General features: G+C 43.5%; 1 protein-coding gene across 1 annotated transcript in view; it reads right to left on the bottom strand.

Moving 5' to 3' along the window:
• Positions 1-8,203: 8,203 nt before the first annotated feature.
• Positions 8,204-27,507, bottom strand: part of LOC119404690 (PDZ domain-containing protein GIPC3) — a 28,150-nt gene continuing 8,846 nt past the window's right edge. Inside the window, exons 2-6 of the mRNA XM_037671309.2 lie at positions 18,307-18,537; positions 16,353-16,491; positions 14,940-15,058; positions 13,146-13,227; positions 8,204-10,622 (exon numbers count right to left, since the gene is read on the bottom strand). Of these exons, the coding sequence (XP_037527237.1) occupies positions 10,435-10,622; positions 13,146-13,227; positions 14,940-15,058; positions 16,353-16,491; positions 18,307-18,537 (759 nt within the window). The 3' untranslated portion in view covers positions 8,204-10,434. The remainder of the gene's footprint in view (positions 10,623-13,145; positions 13,228-14,939; positions 15,059-16,352; positions 16,492-18,306; positions 18,538-27,507) is intronic.

A 27,507-nucleotide genomic window follows, 5' to 3' on the forward strand; every position in this document is an offset into this window, starting at 1 on the left:
ATTGTTTTGCTAATTCGGTAAGACAACATGCACCCCAAATTATGCATGTTTCTTTTATTGTATGTTTGCTTATAACATTTTGTGATGATGCCTGCAACGTTAGTCAAATCACCAAAATCAAAGTGTTTGATATAAGTAACTTGCTCCTGAAATCAGTTTCCACGCCAACTACAGCATCAAAAATTGGAGAACGCTTAAGCTTCGCCTTTAAGAGTTAAACGCGATAGCGATATCCTGCCCCTAGTGCGTACTTCAACCACTTAGTGCATACTTCTTAATGTATGTTGTTACTCGAGAAGTTCACATTGTGTATTACTGCAATGTAATTGACGAAGTACAAAGTGGTTGCATAGCCGCATCACGCTGAGCTCTGGTGTCTGCCTTCTCTGCCTCCGTCTTTCGTGGCCGCCCTCGTTGTCATGCGCCACTTGACACTGATGCCCCACCAAAACTCGATCAGGAAGACACCACAGTGTGGTTGGCGCTTGTAGACTACACAGAATCCATCACAAGCGTGTCAAGTGCCCGGTAGTGTGTGAGAACGTCTGTGTGCGTGACATTTCTTTAGAAGTATCAGTGCACCCACTACGTGTGTTTAACAAAATGTGCGCTCTAAGGTGTGTGCCTTATGTAATGGGTAGCATGCTTTAAACCAGGAGCAATTATGCGAGAGAAACTTCTTCGCAGTTGCGATGCATCCACTACGTGGTCTTAACGGAATATGTGCAGTAATGTGTGTACCTTTTGTAATGGGTAGTTGGCTTTAAACCACCAAATCGTTATGATATTCACATGGTGTGACACCCGATGGCAATGTACGTTTGTACCACGCAATATTACTGTGATATTACATCTCGTACACCACGGCACCTGTATACAGGATGCGTATGTTTGCAAAGCATGAAAGTTACTTTCAGTGCAGTTCCAAGCAGAGGCGTGGGTGTGTGGTAGAACACCTGCTTGCCAAGCGGACAGCCTGGGTTCGATTCTCACTCTGACTCAAAATTTTTATTTATTTTATTTGCAGCTTTCTCTATTTTTCGGTCACCGACAAGATGATGATTTTTCGCTCACAACCAACGACGCCAACACCGGAATTTCTGCAAAACGAGCTCTTTAACGCTATCGCGTTAAAAATCAACAATTTTTGCCAATGAATGTGATGCAAAGGCATGCACTTTATGCGATTCGTGTTGAACGGTTGGGCACAAAGGTCATGTCTCACATGGTAATGTCTCACTTGTGGCCACTACATTTAACTTTCAAAATGTGTCTTACGTTTTTTAAAACTACCTACATACACTCAAACCTCATTATAACAAAGTCGCATCTGCCACGAAAATAACTTCGTTATATCCGAAAATTCGTTATAAACGTTTATTACTAACACTGTAGCTATTACAAGACTATTCTTCGTTTACTTCGTTATAACCGATAATTCGTTATATCCGTGTTCGTTATAACGAGGTTTGAGTGTAGATGGCTTGGCAGTGTGCAACACAAATAAAAACCTTTACAGCAGTTACAATAGATGTGCTGCCCATCAGTTTACTCAAATCTCTGGTGCACTTTCACAGTGTTGCACTAGGCCCGATGGTAAAACAGCAGCAGTGATATCGCAATTTCCTGACATTGATGTCAACTACGGCATGCATAAACAATATTGCAATCATCAAGTTCTACATTTCTACTGGCATAATCGCCTCAGCAGCAGCAGTCATACATACTACGAGGGTTGTCCATAAAATAAGGTTCTGAATGAGCTGCAGTTGCGAGGAACACTGTTACGCGGGGTCCCCACCCCATTGAGCTGTCTGCGATGCTCAGTCTTGGCTTGGCAGCCGTTACAGATGGAGCTCCCGCTCGCTTCTCCTGCCAGGTGCGAATTACACCCTGAGATTCGTTGTTTGTATACCAAGGACATTGCGCCAGTGGACATTCATTCTCAACTGTGTGAAGTCTACGGAAAAAAGTGTATGAGTGTTCAACACGTGCGCAAATAGTGCAGAGAATTCAAAGATGGACATACAGCGTCCTGTGGAAGAAACAATGCTGAAGTGGAAGAAACAATGCTGAAAGGTCGAAGAATGACAATTCAGGAGCTCTGGGAGATGATTCCTGATCTTAGCAAGACCTGCATTGGCAAAATATTGACTGACCATTTAGGTTATGCCAAGGTTTGTGCAAGGTGGGTCCCGAGAATGCTTACGGAGGAGCACAAACGGCAATGCATTGAAGAGGCCTGTGAATTTCTTCAGGCCTGCGAAACCAATGGCAAGGAATTCTTGGACTCTCTTGTCACAGGGCGTGAGACCTGGGTCTACTGCACGACACCGGAAATGAAATAACAATCCTGTCAGTGGAACCATCTAGAGCTGGCAAAGCTGTGGAAGTTCAGACAAACACTGTCTGCTTGCAAAATGATAGCGAGCGTCTTTTGGGACAGGAAGGGGTTATTGTGTGAATTCATGCCTGCCGGTACAACAATCAATGCGGGCCACTACCGTGACACTTTGAAGAACCTACGCCACACGATTCAAAACAAGAGAGGCATGCTCACGAAGGGAGTGCATTTCCATTAGGACAATGCTTGTCCGCACATCGCCCGTATAACAAACGATGTCATCAACAAATTTGGATGGGATACCATGACCTACCCGCCCTACAGCCTATACATCGCCCCAAGTGACTACCATCTCTTCCTTGAATTAAAGAAACACCTGGGTGGGATGCATTTCAGAAACGGAGAGGAGCTAGAAGAAAAGGTTTTAAGCTGCCTTCTGCGGCGCAGCGGAGGGGTTCTACGATTTAGGCATGAAGAAGATGGTACACCGCATGCGAAAAGGCATTAATCTCAACAGCAATTAGGTGGAAAAATAAGGGAAAGTCTGCACTTTCGAAACATGTAGTATTCAATGCCAATAACCACACCTTTCATTGTCAAAAATCGTTAAGAATCTTACTTCATGGTAAAACCCTCATAGATCAGCTTTTGTCTTGTATTGGCCGTGCTGCTACAAGAATAACGCTATACAAGTAGAAGATTGCTTTGGGCAAGCTGTCTGATGGTCGAGCTTTTGGGGTGCAGCACTAAAAAACACATGGACACAGACACACAGCAGACACGACGGGCACTGATTTGCAACTCATCTTTATTGCCATCAGTGGTGCAAAAATATGTGCCAGAATCACTCAAACAAAAAACAAAATTTGTTCTTACAGAGCAGTTCCATGCTCCATGTGAAGCCTCCTCTATATAAAATCATTTAAGAGTACCAGTAATGGCAATAAAGATGAGTGGCAAGCATAGGTTGGCAAAAAAAGCGGAATTCACTCAAGAAATATAGTTTGCGCTTATGGCTCACTCTGGCTCTAACTCACTAAATTTTTCTCAACTGGACTCGCTCAGACTCAATCACACCAAAATATTACTCACCTGAACTCACTCAAGACTCGCAGGTTGATCCGAGTCTTGAGTCAACTGATGAGTGCATAAGCATATGGTTAGTTATATTTGATCATGATGTCAATGCTCTTTGATGCCAATATCTCGCATAAATGGTGCTCTACGATGCGCCTTTTGATCTCGTACCTTCAGATACAAATTATCAGTGGTTTCAATCCAGTAAGGACATTTTGATTGAAAGACACAACTCGCATGAGATATTTTTATCAAGAACTATATGTGAAAGAGTTTGCGGGAGGGGGGGGGGCTCAAGGCATTTCACCCCCTTCTCTGTGTAACTCGTGCCTCTGATGAATAAACATTGAGCTGGCGTATGAGTGCTAGTGCATTGAAATATGTGTGAGTAGACATGAGCCCACATCAGGCTTATAGTAATACTAAAGATGAGTGGATTGCACCATAGGTCAACAAAAAGAAGTGGAGCTCACTCAGACTCGCTTAAGAAATACATTTTGCGTTTAGGGCTTACTCAGACTCGGCAAAGATTTCCTGAACCGGACTCAGACTTACCAAAATATTTCTCAACCGAATTCACTTGGACTCCAACTCGCCAAAACATTACTCACATCAGACTCGCGGCTCAATCAGAATCTGAGCGCGTCTATGGTTGTAACTCAGTGCCTGTTGTGCCTCTGTCTGTGTTTCTTAGTGCTGCACCTCGAAAGGCTGGTTACACAAGTGTTTACAGGCGTGGTTGAAGAAATCCTCAGGAGATGTCGCTACCAGCGATTGGCTTAGGCAAATCGTTTGTCAGAAATCTCAGCAACGGCTTGTCATGGCCACAATTGGCGACTGCCTTTTCTACCACCGAATAAAAGGCGCGTTTTGATTTAAAGCTGATTAAGTCCTCTCCGGTTGAATGATATGTAATTGTGTATGCTTTCCTTGGTCATCTGGTTTTGTTTTTGTATTTGTAAGTTGAATAACTTTAGTGGGCACGTCAACTTTCATGATTCCATCTACATTTACCTCGGGATGATACAAAGAATGCTTTGCAATGCAAAACTCGGGGGGGGGGGGGGGGGGGCGTGAATTTTAGGCGCAGGGCTCCTTCAAGTGTAGTGTAGCATAAGTACAACTTTTGCAAAATTAGTGTACAAGTGCGTCTGAAGGTGCGAGGAGACTTTTGAGCAGTCATGGGCACGTTACCAGTAAAAAGTGACAGTGTTATAGTTACAGTTACCTAAGCCAAAAAAGTAACTCTGTTACAGTTACAGAGTTTCCAAAAGTAACCAGTTACAGTTACTCTGAAAAAGTAACGTCGTTATCTTTCCATTACTGTATAAAATATGCAATATATCACAAACCAAGTGATTGAATATATTTAATTGAAACGTATGAAGGCATGCGGGTAGTCAAAATTGGACGTGGCAAAACCCTAAACGAAGGAAACCAAAAAGATGGCCCAACACCAGCATTCTTTGTGTATGCCTCATTTTCTTGCATAAATTTTTTTTGTTCATGCACCGTTGGTGAAAAGGGACTCTATTTAGAAATAATAATAATAAACTTCCTTGGATACTAGAAGTGGAAAATGTAGTTGATGCACTGGAATGACAGCATTATCCTAGGACGTTTATTAGCGATACCCAGAAGCGCATGCGAAGAGGAACAAAGAGTGCGTCACGACGACGTCCATTGTGTATTCCCTACGTTCAAGGTGTATGAGTCCGTTCGGAGAGCTCTGTGTCTGCTGGGCGCAAAGCACTCCTTGGAACATATGTTCGCGAAACCCAAAGACCGCACACCTGCAGGTGATCACAGCGAGGTGATCTGCAATACGATGCGGGGATTGCGACGCGACTGACTTCGGCGAAACGGGCAGGAAACGATCGACAAACAGCATATTGCTGGATGGATGGATGGATGCTATGAGCGTCCCCTTTATAACGGGGCGGTGACATGTCTGCCACCTGGCTCGAAGGATAAAAAAAGAAAAAAAAAAAGAAAAAACTTCCTTGTTTCATGTTGTCCTAATGCCTTATCTACATTGATTAAATCTATGTTATTATAACAAAAAATATAAATTCACAGTCCATCTCTCTGCCTCTTAAGGCAGAATAACCTTTTTTCCCCCAATTATTTATTTTTGTACTTTATCTCTACTTTTCTGCCACCAATACTCTAACCGTCTCTTACTTATTTCTATCGCGGGCGTGTTCAGCTTTCCATTGTTGTCCCTAAAACCCAAGGCTTCATGTGCCCACACGTATACCTGGGTGAATATCGCCACATTCAATCAGTACATGTTCCATCGTTTCCTTAGTTCCCCCGCAGCATGTACATAGTTCTTCTTCGTTACTGAATCTCGCTTTATAACTACACGAGATTCAGTAACGCAACCCATGCAGCGCCATCTAAGACGAAGCTTGTTGAACACTGCTGGACAACTGGGGATAGCTTTGGCCTAAACAATGCGACGACGCTGGCTCGCAAACAAAGTTGAGGGAGGGTGGGGGACCTCTGGAATCGCGGATTATTTGCCGTGGCGCATCGGCTTGCAACAACAACCACGGCCCCCTATGAGACGTTCATAAAGACATGCGTGACTTGTGCACTGGTCGACCCCCACTCATTTTTTCTTTCCTTCTTTGTTACCAGTGTATACCGAGGATGCGACCTGCATAGGTCATTTTGTTAATAATTGTTGTGTTAAGTTGGAGTAAACCTTTTACAATCAGAGGTTTTTCGCTAGTTCATGGTATTGAGAAAAAGTGAGGAAAAGGATATATATGTGAAAGAAAAAAAAAAACGGACGTGAACTTGGAGAAGACCGACCTCGGTCTTCTCCAGGGAAGATAATCCTCTTAGCGACCTCCCCCCATTAACTGCGAGGGGAGTGGCGTTGTGGAAAAGTGAAAGGTGGCGAGGATATGAGAAAGTAACTAACGGTATTTCCCGTTACAGTTACTGTGTAAAAAAGTAGCAGTGTTACAGTTACTAGTTCCTCTAACTCAAAAGTAACCAGTTACACTTACTGAAAAAAGTAACTAGTTACCAGTAACGTGTTACTAGTAACTAGTTACTGCCCAAGACTGCTTTTGAGGATGGCTCTGTTTAGCACAACCTGCTATAAGTGCTGAAAGCTGCACCATAAGACATCAGCAGCACGCATGTTTTATATACGATAGTCACCATTGCATGCCAGTGCTGAGAAAATGGTTTATTGTTTAAAAACGTATACTTCCACTCAGTGATGAACGTTTTAACGGAATCCGAGATTTGCAGCCCTCTTCCAACTCCATGAAGCACTGATAGGTCAGCAGGCGAGCATGTGAAAGGATGCAAAGCCACAAGCTCATTTACAAAACATTTTCTATACTGTATTGCTGCCACAGTTCAATTGGTGCATTTTATTTCTTTCATGGTCCTTCACCAGTATGCAGCAACCATTTCCATGGACCTTTGCTTACCTGGTGGAACTGATGACAAAGTAATGATTAAAACAAGGTAATTCTGGTTCACACTTCAGCTGCATTTAAAGCAAAGGTGTACTTTACATTATGAACATTGCGTGCTTACCCCTTCTTCCAAATCTGTTACATTTTTTTCTCATTTTGCCAAGCGTTCAGCCAAGGCTAGACACATTAAAACAGCTCAATCACAGTCATTTCAATATGCCCAATGTTCTCAACTTTTTAGAGAACTGATGGGCTTGCAAAGCCCCATCCACATGCTTGACAGGATACTGAACAAAATTTTTGCTGCCAGATTTTCAGCCCAATTGAAAGATTGGGTGCTGAAACAAGTAGACATAACCTTCATTTCAGGCAGAAACTAGCAGAAAATAATGAATTTAATGCATTTTTCACAAACTTCCGCGTCTAGCGGCCACGCCGTAAACTAGAGGAGGCGACATTTAAAGTCTCCGGAAACGGGTGTGCCAACCATGCGAGCCGTTACCCGCGTCTTTCAACCGCCCTGCTCCCACTCCACTGTGCGTTTCTAAAACCACTAGGAACGGCACTGGCGCAAACAATGCTTCTGTGAGGGGCACATCTCGGTGTCTTTGTAGAAGGGGAAAAATACAGCAAACTGCAAAAATATGTGAAATAAACTGTTTATAGGAGTAGTCATCTTCCAAGTACAATTTCGATGTTTTTCATAATTTTTTCCCATTTTTGTTTGGTATCCCTTTAATGTGCAATTACCTAGCATTTGCAACACACCAAAATGGTTTCAGCACTTAAGCATGGCACCTCTGCCTCTTTAATAACGCCTGCCAAAGAAAATGTGTGGAGCACACCTACCCGTACTGCAAGACAAGTAAACATCATGGGAGTAGTAATTGTGGGTCAATTCCAGCTAAACTTTGTTGTGCGCATTGTAGCGAGTTGGTGCACAAGCTTAGCAATAAAGATTCCCTTCGTGTCACAGCGGCTCTTCAAAATATCATTTGAAGAAAGGCTGTTACAGAGTTCACATTTTCATGCAGTCCATTTCTTCCAGTTCAACCAATGGGCCTTTAATTTTTTTATTGCAGATTTTGCCTCAACCCTGACAGTGAAAAAGTGCCGCATGGATTACTCTGCAATGCTACTGCTTAGAAATATGCTGTTGAGTGCTCGCAACATGCCCAGAAAAGAGCAATTACCTGCAGTAGTCAAAATAGTAACGATTAGTAAATGCGAAAAAAACTTGTACGATTCATTGTTGGTACACCGTAAAACTGGATGATGCGCAATTCATACAAATGAGTACCAGCCAAAAGATCCCGATTCAGTCAACACACAGGAGTTGAAAAATAAGGTGGTTTATTCAGAGACAAGGTCACAGTATAAACATCTACTGTCCTCATTCCTTGTCTAGCACATTTAGAGAAAGAACCATGTCTGACTAGTGGATGTCTGCAAAAACGATCACGAGACAATTATCGGAGCAAGAAGTGGCCTACTAGAAAGCCATTGATAGGTTTGAGGCTACTCGTGACTTATTCTTGCAGTTCAGTGAAAATTTTTCACACTGTTGTTCATTATTATTTTCTATTTTAAACCTAGCCAGAAAAACTATTCCCTCATCCAAAGTTACGTGCGATTTGTCATGATCCCATTTTAAATTAATAAGCGCATAGTCTACTGTTCACACTGTGGGTGCAACCTTTCAGAGTTTCACAAGTGCACAGCTGTTTCTACCATGTCTTTCCCATCTAGAGATGCCTACCTCTCTGGCATATTGGCATTCTTGCAGTGGATGCTTGTTTCTTTTTTGCAAATGGTATGTACAGCAGCCTCATTGAATTTTTCTTAGATAAAAAATAGTTGCCTCGCACAACACTTTGTGCCATTTGTATATGTATTTGATATGGTGCCTCTTAAAACATTCTTGAAGGTGATCAAATATGAGAGCGGGCGACTCCTGTGAGATGCAGGATTTATCTTGCATTGCATAGTATGATAGTGCCGAAGCACCACACTTAATAAACTACAAGTGTGTGGCACAGATATCTGGAATGTCTTAAGCAAGAGCTAAAAGAGAGGAGCTCCGTAAAAATAGCTTGGCATGTACCTGATAAAGTTACAGAGGCACTTTAATACAGAAGACACAGTAGAGTATACTGTTTTGAAGCACTGATAGAAAATCTCATCGGAATATAGATAAATTTTCATGTGCACTGACCCTGTTCATCAATATATTTATGCCATACAAAAATATGCAATGGTGCATGTGTTGCAGGACGGATTACCAAGGAACATGTGTACAGCATGTGCACATGTTTAAGCTGTGCCATTGAATAGGTACATTATCGGATGGATTTAGGAACACCACTGTCTTAGGAGTAGGTAAAGCATCCTCGCACCATTCACTTCCAAGCACAACTGCGATGCATTAGAACCTCTGTAGATAGAAGTGCCAGTGAATAAAGACAATGTACAAAATCATGCTGCAAAAAGCACTGCACAAGGATGGCAAGCAAGTGTAAAGATCTCAAAACAGCTGTTGCCTCATGGAATGTCACTTCAGTGGGAGTTCCCGTACGCTTGACTGGAGAGCACAGAGCCTGCCTATAAAAGCTACTGTTCCTTGGAATGCAAGCGAACGGCATTTTGTGTGCATACAATTCTGAAATGGTGAAGCATGTAAACTGGCAGAAAATGCAGACTAATACTATTATTTGCAAATGTATAAGGCAAAGCTGCTTTAAATAATTATCTGATATGCATAGTGTGTCATGCTGGTTTGTCACGTCTTTAGTAATGCTGTACTGAGTGAGCACGCTAAGTAGATAGACCAAGGCCTCCTTTTCAGTTATGTGTAGAAGCTCGGTAAGTTCTCAAGGCTGCTGATCTCATTTCAAAATTGCACTGTGAATTATGTATTTGTACATGTTTATATATATGTATATATATAAAAAAATGTCTCTGACCTTAAAAAAACCAAGACCAACTTTTTAATGTGAGACTGTGAGTGGATGTAAAATCTACAGCTTTTAGTCATACAAATGCTTGGAAAACTCGTACTATTAGCGACACCGTGTAACACCAATTAAACTGCACAACCACAATGCTTGGAATGTCATGAATGAGAAGTGAAAGGAACTTTATGCCGACACAAGAAGCCTGAAAATAAAAAAATCACAGCGGTGGTTAGCCCTTGACCAGTGTATCAGAACAAACCAGCCTGGAAACAAAGACAAGCCACCACACAGCTCTGCTTGAAAATCAGGCTTACACAGATTCTGAATGAGCGCGGACATCCGGAGTATCTGCTAAGCAGACATTTATCCCCGTAAAGCCTCAAACAAGGGCTTCTGTTAGTCTGCTGATGCGTGGTGCGCAGACGTCATCGTCCACAGTGACTTCACAAACTGATGCAGCTGACCAGTTCACTCCAGCAGCAGTCATGATTGGTTAACTCACTCATGTGCCAAATTGGCACCTACTATTCGAATAACTTCTGCAAGATCCAGAGAAAGGACCTGCCGATTGTCGCCCTTCCACAAAAAAGACAACTGTTCGTAAGACCAAAGCTCAGAGGTCTGTGCGAGCCATGTGGTCCTTAGGTGGCAGCCGACCGGCGCGTGCATCTCCAATTGCACCCCAGATGTCAAAGAGGAAGTCTTCGGTGAAACCAAATGCGTCCAGGTCGGAATCGGCCACCGCAGTCACGAATTCGTGTGGGTTGGGCCTCTCGCAGCCAAGCTCCCAGATTTGAGTGGCTGTACAGAGAAGTTTGCAGCTTTTAAACATTTAAACATTTTAAACATGCTCTATCTGCGGATCTCGAAAACTGCGCACCTGTTCAATCGTGGCAAAAACAGCAACAACAGTAATCCGCTTGACTTCCCTCTCTCTTTTATGCTTCTCCCCCTATTATTTCGACTCGCATAGCTGATGTGTGCTAGGTTTCAAATTATGTTTCATTTTCTAGTACTTTGTCTCATATACCTAAAATACTTTCATGGCATCCATTGCATTTATGTGTCATGAAGGCGTTGTGTTTTTGAAACGTTACTGATCTTGCCCCCTTCATAAGATGTTTGTTTTTTTAGATGTTACTCAATCAACAGATTTTTATTAAGAGATGCTTGTTGTAATTGTTTTTTTTTTATGTTTTCTTCTTCTTTTCTTTCTGTGCATGTACACAAAAAACTTATGAATTGTCTAAGTGCTAGTGTTTCAGTTTGATGAGCTAGTACTCTATGGTGACAAGTTGTATTTCCATATGTGCTTTCTTTTATGCATGACCCACTCCTGCCTAAGGCCTCATATGAAAGGCCGGCAGTACTTCTGCAATAAATGAATGAATAAATAAATAAATGCTTGAAACAGGTACCCAAATAGTGCTTGGAACTGCCAAAAAATCCTGTCATTTTTATGGCCTGTGACAGAACGGTGCAGTGCACAAGCAGATTCATACAATAATCTGTGTTTGCACCCTAGCAACTTTCTACCACCGCTCTTCTCTCATTCGAATTCGACAAGAATGTGTCTGTAGTCCACACTGCATCACAGAACACTTGAAATTCTTGCTTGTTCAATTTATCAACAAAAAAAAAGAAAGAGAAAGCACCATTCATATGAGTGAGCACCTTGATATCGAAGAAAAGAGATGCTAAGAGGAAAAGGCTGGTGTTACTATTTAGCAGCAAGATGAAGTCTGAAGGACCAAAAAGAAATGGCAGATTTTAAAGATTGGCGCAGACCAAATAATGCAGTCCTGTTCTAAGATATAACCGAGACCCAAAAAAAAGAGACACTAGAAGCTGAATCTTTCTTAAAATTTTTTTCATATAATGCGCTGTAAATGTGTGTCCCACACTCATTGCTAATCAGCTACATGCCTTAGTAACAAAGAGGTTTTGCTCTTTCATGAGTTCCGTGATCTGGAACCTGAGTAAGTTTTGGTACAGAGTGTAAGACAAAAAAATTACTCTACCTTCTATCACAGAGCATTATGTCGCACAACAACATATTGCAATCTAATGTGAATATAAACAAGACAGATCTATTAAGTTATAAGATATAAAGGAGTAAGCTTAGGCTTGGTAGTCCATGCTTTTTTTTTTATCTATAGCATACTGTGGTTTACAAAGCCTAAAATGCAAGGTCCAAGACAATAATGGTTACAACAAAGTAAGCGTTTATTCATCCAGCAGTGCAAAGTATGCGTTCTGGTAGCAAGAAAGCGTGCAACGGCGCACTGTGGATGCATGTTAGGGTATTCACAAGCCTGCATTTCAGACAGCACAAAGTCGAAATAGAAATTGGATATAATAGAAGCATTCATGCGCAGTAGCTTCATCACACTGAGTCTCACTCGAAACAAAAGCTAGTCGAAATGCATATGCCATAAGAACCCACTTTTTTGAGTTCAATGTTTGCCAGTGGGAATGACATCAACATGGTTCTAGCTTGCAAATGGCATTTATGTGCTACAGCAAATTTCTCAATCAGCCGTGCGCTAGCGACATCTTTTATTTCAGTGACAAAAATAATACGATGATGTGCTCCCACTTAACAATCGTTGTGGTACATCAACATGTAACAATTTGTAATGCCGCACGTACATGCTCTTTAACCTGCATGTTTGCATTTAGTCACTAACAGTCGTATAGAAAACGTGCTAAACGCAAAACATTTACGACTAATATTATTTTTCTTGGATTCCCAGTGTGTGAAATTTACTGAGCTGGATGCCATATCGTCATCATTCTCGGCCTGTTTTAGTCCACTGCAGGACGAAGTGATCGCCAGTTTACCCTATCCTGTGCGAGCAGATTACATTTTATCACTGCAAACTTCTTGACTTTGTCGCTCCACTGCGTTTCCCATCCCTTGGTAACCATTCTGTTGCTCTTACTGTCCACCGGTTGTCTGTGCTACGCATTACGTGGCCAGCCCGAGTCCATTTCTTTCACTTGACATCAATCAGGATATGCGCTACACTACCCCTGTTTGTTCCCTGACCCATTCGGCCATCCTCCGATCTCTTAATGTTATGCCTATCATTTTTTTCTCTAGTTGCTTTGTTATGTATTTTCAGCCCCACGTTAGAAGTGGCAGTATGCACTGATTGCACACTTTTCGCTTTAATGACAGTGGCAGATTTCCTGAAATCATTCGGGAGTGCCTGCCGAATGCGCTCCAGCCCATTCTTATGCTTCGGTGAATTCCCTTTTCGTGACCATATAAAGTGCTGTTGATAGAATATGAAAACAGAAAAAAAAAATGTTCATTACCTAGTTCAGAGTCATTGATACCCATGTAAGACTCGAGAAGAGCGTTAATCTTGTCCACTGCTGCCTGGATCACGTTGTCAGGCTGCACATAAAAAAAAAAAAAACGCGAGCGCACAGTGATGCCCTTGATGCTACTGATGTCAGTTGTTCTAATTAAAACTTGCCATGATTACAATTATGCGCAATGCAAGGTAATATGCGAGGACTAGGATCTCTATCGACAATATTTCATAACTAAAATACCTGCCAACCAATACATTTCAAAGTTGTTAAAGATCTCATCAATTATGAAATAGAAATAGCGCGATTTTTACACGAGGACAAAAGAAAACGACATGGACAACATGACACGAACGAGACACGACATATCCTTGTGCAAAAATCACGCTGTTTCTATTTCGTAATGCAAAACCAACTAGCCCAAAGCTTCACTTTACTAAGTTATATTTGATGGATCTCCATAATTCAAGTTAACCACAGTTCACAGAATTTAAACAATGTTTCATGTCGCTGTTTTCGAAAGTGTATGCCTCATTTCACAGTATTCATTATGATCTTGTAACTTGTAAAAACAAAAACGACAGTGAATGTTCCACTTTGGTTCACTTTTGCCACCAGCTACGAGTATCAGTGAAAGAACAATCGGCGGGCAGCCATCTTTTGTTCCTTTCAAACAGAGTGCTCTCCAGCTATTCCAAAAAAGTTTTGTTCAGCACTATTATGTGCCATTCGGTGCATAATTGCAGTGGGGTGTTTCTGTGGCTTTTGTTGCATCCTATTACAGACAAAGACAGTCTCCATGAATTAGAAGATTCTGGCCAATCACGGAGCACCATCAAGGGATACAGAATAGAAATAGAATGGAAATATCTTTATGTTATTGTGCCCCCTGATTTACTGACAAATAATATTTGAGTTTGAATGGAATATTTATGCAATAAAATTGAAGAGCTTTTGGTAACACTAAAGCGAACAAGGAATCTGTAGGTTCAGTATGATGTTTTATTTTGGTGGATCATGGCATAGGATAGGTTAGGGAATTCCTCGTATGGGCTAACAAGTCATTATTTGCCTCAGGAACATCTTCCAAGCCCTGTTGAATTCTTTTCTTTTTTTTTTGTTGTTCTCACCTGTGTATTTTTGTACTACACATTTTACAAGTGTTCATTCACACAGCTTATAAGGCTAGGGCAGCCAATTTGTTTGTGGCCATTCACACTCATGCATGCTTTACACACGTGCATTCACACAGCTTATATTTTTCACCATAAATGTTTTTGTTTTTGGTGAAAATAAAGTTATTTGATTGATTGATTGATTGATTGATCGATCGATCGATCAATGCATTGTGATGAATGACTGAAAATGAGTGAATGGCCCTTATGTACAATAAGCATTCGAATTAATGAATTAACAAGGAACCAACTGGAAATAGAGTGCCCCAAACTGCCTTCCTAAACAATGAGTGTACAGTTGCGCCCAATATAAGTTGCAACATGCAGCCCATGGTCAAAGCGGTGCCAACAAAACAGTGACGTAAGCACTGTTTCGGCTATTGATATTTCAAAACCAATTTCACCTTTGCCGGTGTTACAGTATAGGCTTGGGGGCCCTTCAACAATGGCCACAGTATTGCAACTCATGTTGAGTGGCACTGTACACCCATTAATGATGCAGCCAATGCCCAAACGAAGTGCAAGTTCAAGCTCTGAAAGAGTCATGACACAATCATGACTGCTTCAGTCGCATGACACTATCTGAATGGCGAAGATTACAAAAAAGTCACAAACTCACAGCTTTCTCCACAGTGGCAGGACCCTTGGAACGCAACCGTAGAGTCTCCTTGCCAGAGCCAAGGGCCCCCTTGTTTTTTGCCTGGCCAGCCGTCGCTCCACTTCGAGGCCCTATGTGTGCTGTGCACATCACAAGTGGGCCTCAATTACCACAAGCCATGGTATGCTCAATCGGCATGCACACAGATGAACAACTGCAATTCTACAGACATAAATGCAAAACATGTGGCGTAATTCGAAGGTTGTGGGCTCAGATCCCACCGATGGAAAGGGATCTTTTTTGCCCACTTGAATTCGTTCCAATTTATCCCATAATTATTACGTCACAGTTAAAAACAACAAATGATGTCCTCAATGCTTTCCCTGGCTGTGTTACATCATGTGGTTGCGTCTAACCAAGAAACGAGCCCCTCAGAAAAATTTCCTAGAAAAAAATTCCCCTTCTTTAGCTCACGAAACTTTTCAATTCAGTATGCTTCCTATAACTCTGAAAATGTGTTGTATTCAGTTTCATTCACGTAGAGCATAGAATTTCATACAGACACTGCCAGAAATAAATCTGTTGCTGTCATTGTTCAGCCATCACAAGAAGGTTTGGCATCAAGCATTGCAACTTTTATTGTTTCTTGTAGTTGAGATGTACTGCTCAGCATGTTTCATTGTGTGTTCTTAAATTGCTTACAATTACTTTTACACACGCTGCAGGACATAAATAAAACATCTACAATGATAACCACCACTATATCTGAATCACAAAGCAGAACAAGCACCATACACGTATATTTTTTAATAATAGTCTACGTGGTTGCTCTTGTTTCTAATGTTCCAAAGACTATCAAATCAGAATAGAGAGTCACTAGAAATACTGGCAATCCTCATAAAGCCGTTTTGCGATGATACATAAGCATAAAGAAGAATATACCAATGCGCACGTTGAAATGAAACCTGGAGGTGCAAGTGCTACTTATGTAATCTAATCGTGTTCAGGCTTTTGTCCTCAGTCTTCCTTTCCAGGACCCCAATAAAACAGATCTAAAGGCCCCAGATGCATTGATCAGGATATCGTACACAGCAGCTCTCATTCTACCACGCAGAACCTCCACTGAACGGCTGAGAGCCCTCGAGTTGTACACTAGGGCTAGACATGGAAAGATTGCAAAATGCAGTGGCAAGATACCGTATTTTCTCGCATATAACCCATCCCTGCATATAACCGGCACCCCTAACTCTAACTCTACAAAAATAAAAATGCATGTAACCCCTGCATAAAACCTGCACCCCTACTTTAGAAGCACATTTTTCCATTTTTTGGTGCGGGTTATCTGCCAGAAAATACGGTATGCGTCATGGGGTTGATAGATGTCAGAAACAAATGTCACAAGAAACTGGCCAAAGTGACAGTGCAGCTACTCACAGAAACCAGCCTTGAGGGGTTCAACAAGGCGAAGTGTGAATGTGGAGCCTTTCTTGATCTCCTTGAGTGCTTTTGCTACTTCATAATGGCGGCAGTTGACCATGCTTCTTTCATCAATACGCTCTATGTGGTCGCCAACCTGCGAAAAATACAAACGACTGCACTGTTGATCACTACTAAATATTCAAGCCCGCAGGTACCCAAGTGCATGTGTGACAACCTGCGAACTTCAATTTCATTAACATCCCTCAGACACGAAGGCAAGAAAGGCAAGGGGAGACAGCGCACATTTTGAATGTTTGCCCTGAACGAACACGTTTCGAGGTACATCACAACTCTAAAAGAACCAAACACTGGGTGTGTTGGCATTCCATAATTTGAAACAAACAAAACACAAACAACAAGGACAAGGAGAGAACTAGAACAGTGCTGCGTCCACCTAGTTCTCATCCTGGTTTTCACTGAGCTGCAAAATAAATTTATCAACAATTATTTACACTTAAGTGCAGTACACAGCCAGTAACAAATTTGGAACAATGAAGACTGACAAGCAAGGCAGTTTTCAGATAACTCCTTCACAAACTTCCGCTGTTGCTGACTTGGCCTGCTAAATGATCTTGCCTGGATAGACCCATTTGATGCAAGTACCCATCTGGCATCTTGAGTTGCCATAAGAAGGCGGCAGAAAACCATTAAAATTTCTATGCATCTTCTTATCTTGCTCCGTCCGATATTTCAGCGCCCTAAATATTTTTCACAAACACAATGCACCTTCTGTAAAACCATGTGCAATATTTTTAAGATCATAGAAGGAGCTCAAATCAGTAGGCATTACATAAGTTAAATCTGGGAGAGGTAGCAGGTATGCCAAGTGTGAAAGATTACTAGAGTGAACAATGAACAACGCATGCTGAGACACTTAATTTTTATTTAGCTGCAAGCATTATGATCATCTTTGGAGATGATCATAATGATGTCTTGCTGTTCCTCTTTTGCATGTTTTCTAACCTGTTTTCTAAATCTTAAATGGACATGCACTGAATCACTTGAACTACTGCATACAAAATATGCAAGATAAATTAATCTACAGGAAAATCGTGTGCTGAACTACATTAAGCTAATCACATGATTCCCCATGCACAATGCTGCCAACGTTGTTGCTGAAAAACATTTGTATGCATGTCTGCAACTGTGGCCAACTTCCACAAATATATCACTCAACTAGTATATTGAACTCAGTATAATGACACGTATATTGAAACTCAGTATAATGACACGTGTTAACCGTGATATCAATATAACGAAGCTTCAGTGCTGCCCCAGAGAAAAAGTGAGGCAATAAATTGAAAGTTCTGCTGGGGCCAGTGGTCATATGGTTGTATTATGTGCACTTTTTAAGAATGATTATTCTATAATGACACGTGTTAACTGTGATATCAATATAACAAAGCTTTAGTGCTGCCCCATAGAAAAAGTGCGGCAATAAATTGAAAGTTCTGCTGGGGCCAGTGGTCATATGGTTGAATTATATGCACTTTTTGCGAACGATTATTCTATGTTACCATAGTGCATTTGTCAGACCTGCATTTATTTCGGCTTCACGTATGACGTTTGACTGCTGCAAAGAGGACTTCTTTGCCAGCGCAGCATGAAGCCGCGGTCGCCGGATCTCACGTTCATGAAAACCGATATTTTCCCCCATTATTGAAATTAGTTTTTTTTTTGTACTGCCATATTATTCAAACATTGTTCCAGGACTTCCCGAGCAAAGAAAGGAAGCCCTTAGTGACTATACTTCGCTTAAAAGTTTTACTTTCAATTTAATGAAGTTTCAATATAACCAAGTAAATTGTCAATATTACCGACTCCGTTATATCAAGGCTTAATCCAGTTAACGAAACAGCCACAAGAGCACGAATCTGTAGGTGGCTCAACAGAGGAACGGACATCTCACCTGCACAAACCCAATGCGGTCCATGAGGGAGCCCTCTTTGATGCGCTTGATGAATGCCAGGCCAGCCCCATTGTCAGTGATTGTGAGGCCCAGGGAATCTTCCCCCTTGAGCACCTCGACTTCTTTGGGCTGGCCTCGACGGTGCACGAAGATGAAGTCATCGAGCCCTATTTGGCCACCCAGGAGTCTGCTCATGTCCACCTTGTGCGTGTTGAGTGTGCAGAACAGGATCTGGATGTCACACAACAGAGGTTTAGTAAAAACACAGATAATAGTGACAACACAGAGTATCAACCAGCATTCCGACTACTGAAAGGGACACTAAAGGCAAATACTAAGTCGACGTTGATTGTTGAAATAGCCGTCCAGAAACCTCGTAGTGCTACTTTTATGCCAAGGAAGTGCTTATTTTGAAATAAAATCACGTTTTAGTGGTCCGCATCGCGTTAGCGCACTTCAAATCACCCGCATGAAATCCGACTTTCATACGTCACTGCTGCCGTGCCCAACGTTGCCCGCCTTTACTGCGCGGCCGCCGACACTAGTAGCAGTAGAGCGAAAGTAGCGGGACCCACAGCAGCAACAACGGCCATCTAAGCCATCGAAGCTTGCCGCAATCGCCGCAATGGATGTGGACGGAGAACTTGACAACGAGACACTGGCTCGCGACGCTGGCGACTTGAGCCCCGATGAACGCGGTATGCTGCTGAGGGCTCGTAGTGCCGAATTTTGTCGAACTTTCTGTCAGAGCGACTTTCACGGGCGTGCAAAACACACGCGGCAGTACGCGACACCGACACTACCAATGAGATGCGACCACGTGAGCGAAGCAGGGCGCCGGGCGAAGCGCAGTTTGGCGAAAACGGAACCTTTGAACCACGCGCGCCGTTCCCCATGGCAACGCCAAAGAGGTTCTTTTTTCCATGAATCAAACGGAAACAAACAAACAGCATTTTATTACGTCTTTTGATGCACGGAAGGTTCTTTTTTATTGCTGCTAGTTTGATTACTAGTGATTTATCGTAAGCAGACTCTCATACGTCATTGGGATCACTTCGAAAATGTCCCACTCGTGGCGCTCATCAGGTGATACATTTAGCTTAATTTCTCGGTAAGTAGGGCACTGCTGTTGATAATATTGCCGTTTTAGAAGTTGTCATACATTGAGCTTTCACTCTGACCTAAATTGTTATTTGCCTTTAGTGTCTGCAGTGACCTCCCACAGCAGCTTCACTTCAACAATAGACATCACTTCAACAATAATCAATGTAAATTCAGCTATACATCATAAAAGAGAGAGAGAGAAAGGCAGGAAATTGAGCCAAGTTGCACCCAGTTTGCTACCCTACATGGGGGGAGGGAGAAGGGGAGGTGATTCTTAAAAGGAAGAAGGAAATGAAAATGGAAATTGGGTGTGGAGTGCACGATAACTGTCTCTCAAGTGAGGACACCTCAACCGATACACTCAAGAAGGGGAGGAAAATAATAGGGAAAGGAAGAAGGAAAGAGAGGACGACTAATGCGCTCGCACGCATAGCAGCGTTCACCGCGCATACCTAGAAGGTTTCAAGCTAAACCTAAAAGCAACAGACAGACCATTGCACAAACGAAGTAAACGCTGTCTGTCTTTGCTGCAAGACCTGTGTGGCATATATGAATGGCCCAATTTTTTTCAGCAGGATTAACAGCAGTCAGAGAACATATCAATGTAAAAAGAAAATGCTATAAGAGTTGCGGAAGGCAGCAAACTTTTTTTTTATGTACATGCAAACTTTATTTGACCACTTTTCAGGTTAAATGAAAAACTACAGCTGGATCATGGCCCTGTAAGACGTCAGCTGTCAGCACACGTACAAAGATGTACAAAAAAAGAATTGCCGCGGGCAAATTTGGGCTTTATTAAATAACAGACTCAATCGGGACAATGCATGCGAAGCGGTCGCTTCATGGCGAAAACGGCTTTTCGAGCAGATAATCCAGGAGGGACCAGCGCAACTTCGTTGCTGGCCGGGCAAGGGGAAAATATAGCAAAGAAAGAAAAAAAAAAAAAAGGAGTTCCTTTAGCAACTGGTCAGTGCACGGCATCTCTCGCCCATACGCGTACGTATACATTTGCCCGCCGGCTACTAGTGCGGCCGGCTTGCCTTTGCGTGCTTCTCACCTACCACCTTGAAAAGTGGGGCAGGTCCCCAGGCCGAAGGCACGCGCGAACCGATACACGTTCAATCCGGATCGAGAAGTCGGTGCGCACTCGCCCAGACAGGTTTTTTTCGTTTTCCTTTTTTGCGCCTCGTCTTCAGCTTGCTCCTTTTTTGGACTTTAGCTTTCTTTCTCGGGATACGTGCTGTCTTTTTTTTTTTCTTCTTATTTCTCTGCTCCACAAGGGCTCCGGCCCAGACAAGGATATCGCCTCGTTCCGCCAGTCGTGCGTACCGCGATCGCAACGGTGATAACCAATTATAACGTCTAAAAAAAGCACGAAGTGAAAACGTGTGTTATTTTAACTGCACCTCGGCAAGAACGAAACCGAAACAAGAGCAAGGTCGTAAAAAAGGGGGGAGGCGATTCCGTAACGCGATCGTTGCCGCTTGAAGGCGGCCTTGACTTGTACGAACTAGAGTTACCGTATATGCTAGAGTTGCGCATCTGTCTTCCAAAAGCTGCTAGCAACCATGCATTGCGGAGAAGCTGACGCTCGGGCCAATTTTTATATTTCTCGACGCCGCCGCTCCATCGGACTGAATTCGCACTAGTCATTGGCAGCCAATGTTTATTGCTGACCTTTGACACGCCAGGCATGTTAATCAGCGACATGGTAGGCATGTCGCCTGCAAAAACGGAGTGCGACTTCACCACATATCTGTGGTTGCTAGCAGGACCTATGCGCAACTCTGCTACCTAAAGGTAGCATATACAGTAACTCTAGTACGAACGCACTGCTAGACGCCAGGCATATCGCAATGCCGAGAGAAAAAAATAATGCAAGGAAGCGAAGACGTCACGATTGTTTACCGGAAGACGTTGGACGGTTTGATTTGGTGTTGCTGAAAAACAGTTGCATCGTAGGCCGCTGCGCATGCGTCATACGCTATTTCCTTGGGCACCTACGTCGTGACGAAAAAAAAAATAGTGTATCATCCCCAACCAACGCTATCTCTGCCTACCCTATTATAAAACTAGCTAAAATGGGAGCGCCTTCCGAAAGGAAGCGTGGCCTTCGCGATCAGCTCCAGTAGGAGCGCTGCCGGGGCTAATCGCGGATGCCACGCTGGAATATTCCATTTGAGAGTCCAGCGAGCTCAACGTTTCTAGATCTACTTTCTATAAACGTTGAGCGAGCTCACGTAACTGATTTCGCGCACGCGCAGCAAGATTCGTGCTGCCGGGCTGCGAATCAATAAATCTCACACAGAGCAAGAAACCCCAGCCCTCTTCGGAATTTAAACATGGAGGAAGAAAGAAAAAACGTAGGAGTATAGTAGGAGGGAGCATTACGTCACACAGCCAGACTTTGCAAGCGAACGCTCCGTGAAGCCAGCTGTGTTGCGTCTAGATCACGCGAGAAATGTGATTTGCCGAGACTTTGGGGTTTGGTGACCGGTATAATTTTTTAATCGAAGTGTACTTGTTCGGGCGGCTCACGCGAATAGGTTCGAAAACAAAACTAGTAGCACTAAAACTTGCCGTACGGTGTCCGCACGCTTTGAGGTACAGTGTACTGTACTCTGAGGTTTTGATCACGTGTTCGGCCCGCACATTAGGTTTCCATCGCATTGCGCAATGCTTCCTCTTAACTTTTTCCTTCCTCCATAGATTTTAATTACACACGTACCCTTTTCACAACTACGCCCAATTCCCGCCCAGGTGAAGCCACATAAACACCAAACTATTTACAATATGACCGCTCGCACAGTTTGGTAACAGCGCCCATAATGAGAACCCTCGATAAAGGCTCACGAAGAGCTCAGATTTTAGCAAAACACGGTTGCCGTGTCAGGGTCACAACGTACGGCCACTGAAATCATCCGCGATTCCAGTTTTCTTTTTTTTTTTTTTTTTCAAATGAGGGCGTGGAGTATTTGGATGGTACTACGCATTACACAACAAACGCAAAGAATCGACTACGTGTGTTTTCGCGCATTTCTAAAAAAATGGGTACGCCATAAATTGTAGCGTCCTACAACTCTTTCCGTATAAACTGCCCTCAAGTTAATAACTAAGAAGTTAATTAACGATTTCTTATTAATTAATCATTTCAATACAACTTTAGGCGCGGCAAAGTATTGCCTCCTCGACGAAGAAATCGTGTGCGAAGACGACAGGTGCCCGAGTGTCATAGCATTATTTTTTTTAATTGTACTGTATAATATATGTAAGTGTGTGCGTGTGTCTACATGGGAATCTTTAAAGGGATACTAAAGAGAAAAACAATTTTTCGCCTATTAGTAAATTACAATTTAACAATACCGCGAACACCACTCTTACCGCGAGAAGCTTGACGCTTGGTAAGCAAGAAAACGCACGAAAAGCTAATTCTGGTGGCGACGCCACCTTGAAATTCCTGCACCAAACGCCGTGACGTCCTAGATTTCGACGGCGTCTACTAGGTCATGCGTAGTTCTTAACCGGTAAAAATGAAGTACATTGTCCTCTGAGGGAGCCATAGACTTAACGTACCGAGTTCAGGGAATTTCGTAGCACAATCCCGCTGAAATACAAAAAAAAAAACCACTTTGAAATCCGTGACGTCACGCCCCGAGAATTCGGCGCGTTATTTAAAAATGAAACTTTGACCTTGATTTTCTCCTTTATTAATAAACATATGACGGATTAACGACAGAGTTCTCGGAGGATATCTCCGAGAACTCTCGGAGTTTATCAATCTAAACCGATTCACTGTTTAACTTTAGTGTCCCTTTAAAACGCACCTACACGAGCGTTTACTCATTTCTTCTTCACCGAAATACGGCCCCGAATCGAACCCGCGCCGTCGAGTCCAAGAATCCGATGAATGATGCAGCCCATCTGATAGGGCAAGGTGAAGGAACTCGCCGATAATGGCTGAGAGACGAGCAGCCGCATGAACGTCACACCTCGTAAGAGGCAGCAACAGTTATGAAGGCGGTGAGGTATAGATGTTGTGGTATCTAGGCCAAGAAATTTCGTTGCTAGTCTGGACGATATATCGTCGATCGAACAATGGCTAATCGAGCCTTTATGTCCAGTACGGCATTACTAGATGCGCGTGTTCTTTTGTTGTTGTTTTTTCTGTCCGGTAGGCCCTTTAGAAAAATAAAAAGAAAACGGTGACGGGGGCATGCTCTTGTGGGCAACAGCACATAGCGTCAAAAAGAGAGTACGGTGCGCTCCGAGTGTACTCAGTAATTAAGATATGATGTCATTGACCACCAACGTGCGAGTACACGCATACTGCACTTTCTCTAAACTGTGGTTAAAAAAAAAAAGAAAAAAATCAGGAGCCCTTGTCCTATCTGTAAAATTGGGGCAAGCGATTGACGCGTGCGTGACTGACGTACTACCTTTCTTTTTTTTTTTTCTATCGCATTGCGCAATCCTCCCTCCTAACTATTTCCTTTTTCCGTGCCGGAAATTGGACCTTCATACACGTGCTTAGCAGCGCTACACTTCAGTTGCTACATGCAACAACGACGGTCATGCGTTCATATCCAGGCAACAATGAAATGTGGTAACGTGAAATGAAAGGTCACCTCGATTAAAGACCAGATATCCATATCAGAAACGGCTGATCACCGACAAGCCCTCGATCGAGAGAGCATCAATTATTGGAAAGCGGCGCATACACGCATGCGCACGTGACCGGCGCACCTTCGAGGGTCGCATTTCGAGGGAGGGCGCCGGGTTTTTCGCGAACGACGCCGCCGTAGAAATCGGCGAGTCATAACGAGCTTCGCTTGAACACGGTGACAAGGGTGCTGTTGTGGGAGAGAGCACACAACGTCAGCAAGCGAGCCCGGTGCGTTCAGAGTGTGATTCTGACTAAAATACGAGGCCGTCGCCCATCAACGTGCTGCACTTTCTCTAAATGCGGGTAAAAAAAAAGAATCCTGCCGGTCTGATGAGCAACAGCTGGAGTAGAGTGTACTAGATAGCCGGAGTCCCGAGAAACTGTAAGCACCGGTTCCGCTCGCCGCAACCGTCGGAAATCACGACCGCTAGACCGTGCGCCGCCAAGCGTCAAAAGTGGCGAGAATCGGGGAGGCATGTCGGTGAAGCCATTTCCATCTCTTTAGAGACGCGCACAAGCTCTTACACGCACGCTTGGTCGACCAAGCTTGATGCTGAGCTTCTAGCGGGACTCCTCCTTTCGGCCAAGTTTTCTCCAGAATAGAAGCGAAAGTGGTTTAATTCCGGCGTCTGCAAAGAAGAAACCGTGCCACAGTGTTTCCTATCAAATCGGAACATCTGCGATTTTAAAAGTGAAAGAACCGCCGGCAGGAATGCTCGCACCGGACATTCGCGAGGCCACACACACGCGCACACACACATACAAGCTGCAACCTAAGGATTGCGCAAGTGTTTTCAGCAGTAAGCACTTGGTTGTTCCAGGCACTTTTCTGCGACCTCGGTATGCAGTTCCGCGCACCGTACCGGAAGCTGCAGGGAGGCCGTGGACAATTCACTTAAACGCTACGCGCCACTTCCGCGCTTGGCATTTTTTCCTCGAGCCGTTCGCGCGTATACATGGGATGCACGCGTCGGGAGGACCCGAAGAAACTGCACGATGCTCACAAACGTGCTGAGCCTTCTCGGATGTATACTTATGTCATACGGCGATAACTGTTGCCGTCATCGTATTCAGATGCTTAGCTTACAGGAAGCGTGCCCCCATAAGATAACGCTTCCATTGTTGGACAAAAGTGCACTTGCAGAAAGTGCTTTGCATAGAAAAAAATTAAATGAGTACGTACTGAAAGGGCATTTTTAATTTTTTTCCCCTTTTGCAACAGACGGCTTAATCGCTGCGAACTGCACGCTTTGTGGAGCAATATTTGATTTTGAAATAATCACCACCATCTTCACAACTTCGCATGCCTCCGTCTCGAACATGTGTGCCTAGCACTTTACATGTTGTGAACCCTATGTGCATTCAGAGCATTGATAGCAGAACATCGGCCACATCAGGGCCGTAGACAAATCTATTTCGAGTGTGTCCGACCCCATTTAAGTATATCCGTGCATGTGTATGGGTGCGCATAATATATATATATATATATATATATATATATATATATATATATATGTGTATATATATATATGTATGTGTGTGTGTGTGTGTGTGTGTGTGTGTGTGTGTGTGTGTAATGTAAGAATATCGAGAGGGGGGTTGAATCCCCAAACCTGACCCCTGGCCACGCGAATGGGCCATACACACTCAAGCGTGCTACAAAGTTACGCGCTGACGGGCGTGTTTTAAAGAAGAAATCGGAACAAGCCGACTTCGTAAGACACTCGCGTTTTCAGAGAACTGGCGTGCGACGTTTTATTGAGGCGTTTCTCAGCAAATTCGTTTATAACCTAAAAGTGCTGTTACCTGCTACGTATCGTCAATGTTTCATGTTCGCGGGTACGAAGTGAAAGCATCCGATTTAGTGAATTCCACATATCTCCCGGGGATATTAGTAATTCTTGATAGTACGGATTGGAAAAATGGGTAAGTGTGACCGATAGCTGTCTCTAACACCGTGCTCTCGGGTGAGGACACTGCACAAGCATAAATGTAGAAGCGACTCAGATGTGGCGGGAAGAATGCTCCTGCGTGAGCAAGTCATCCAATTCACTGTGATGATTGTGTGTGTGTGTGGGGGGGGAGGGGGGGGGGGATTATCGTGTTTCCAAATAAAATAAAAAAAAACGAGCATGGGTCCCCAGCTCGCGTAATGACATTGTTCTATTGAGTCTTCTCTGAAATCGGTCGGGCGACAGTTGCGATTTCAGTAGTCTCACACAGCTGAAGAGGTACCAAGCAAACAGGAATGCGCTATACTTAACTATCAAGCAATTCAAGTATATGACGCTTGAAAGATAACTCCCAAGGGGCGTCCCACCCAAGCCTGACCACAAGGAAGGTCAGGGCCTCACCCCCATCCTCCCTGTTTAACGCCAGTGTCTGTTTCAGCATCTGCTTTTTTATTATTCTGTTTCCATGCGTGACTGTAAGCACTGCCTGTATGTATCTCGCTTCGTTTCACAATAAAGCTCAGTTGAAAGCTAGCGCTTGTCGGTGTCCCCTCTTGTCTTTTGTCAAGTTTCCGCGCTATTACGCTAAAGATCATGCAGTACCAACTAGCCCGAACCGCTACCCTTCTGGGTGAGGACACCTCAACCGCATCCCGGTGACCGCGGCGCCGTCGGCCTTGCTCGTCGATAGGGGAGAGAGCTCAATGGACGGAAAAGCACCAAAGGAAAGCGCAGCGAGAGGAAAGCGGCAAAAAGCCAGGAAGCCGAGGGGTCATAAAACGCTATTCAGAAAGCAGTTCACTACACGAATGTCACAGACCTGCACACGCGCCCACTCGTGACGTGGTTGTACGAACCGTGGGACACAGCGCGTCGCTCAGACTTGGTTCACACAAAAGGACGTCTTCGCGTTTTTCTTTTTTTGACAAGATGCCTTTCGACGCTTAAGTATTCTGTTTTGGAGAACGAAACGCAATAAGCACAGTCAAAGAAACGAACACGCAAACAGCCATGGCGTGCGCACGGGAGGGGGGGAGTCAGCTAGCCATCTATAGTCGGATACAACTTATAGGGGCACTGACAAAATTTTTGGCCTCGTTTTTTTCTTTTTTGCTGCAATGTGTTGCTGGGGGCCTGTTAGTCATAACATGGCACATCGTTTGCTGCAGCGCGCGACAGATAATTACAGGTTCCTAATTACCGACCAGTGTCAGTTTCGGTTTCAAGAACGAAAAGCCTCCGAGTGCAACTATCACCACCTAGCGGCAGCGCTCGACACGTCAGCACACAGAACTGTGACGGCACTTCCGCGCGGTTCGCGGCGGCTATGACGTCATCATAACTTGTTGCAGCGTGGTGACGTGAGGGAAGTAGGGGGGTCACCGAGGGTGTCGATCGCTCACGCAAACTTCAAAATTCATTTAAGATACCTTCCAAGCTATATTTGCTGTTGATATATTTTTTAGATGATATGTTCTCCGA

This window comes from Rhipicephalus sanguineus, chromosome 9 (genome assembly GCF_013339695.2).
Source record: "Rhipicephalus sanguineus isolate Rsan-2018 chromosome 9, BIME_Rsan_1.4, whole genome shotgun sequence".
NCBI classification, from domain to species: Eukaryota; Metazoa; Arthropoda; class Arachnida; order Ixodida; family Ixodidae; genus Rhipicephalus; species Rhipicephalus sanguineus.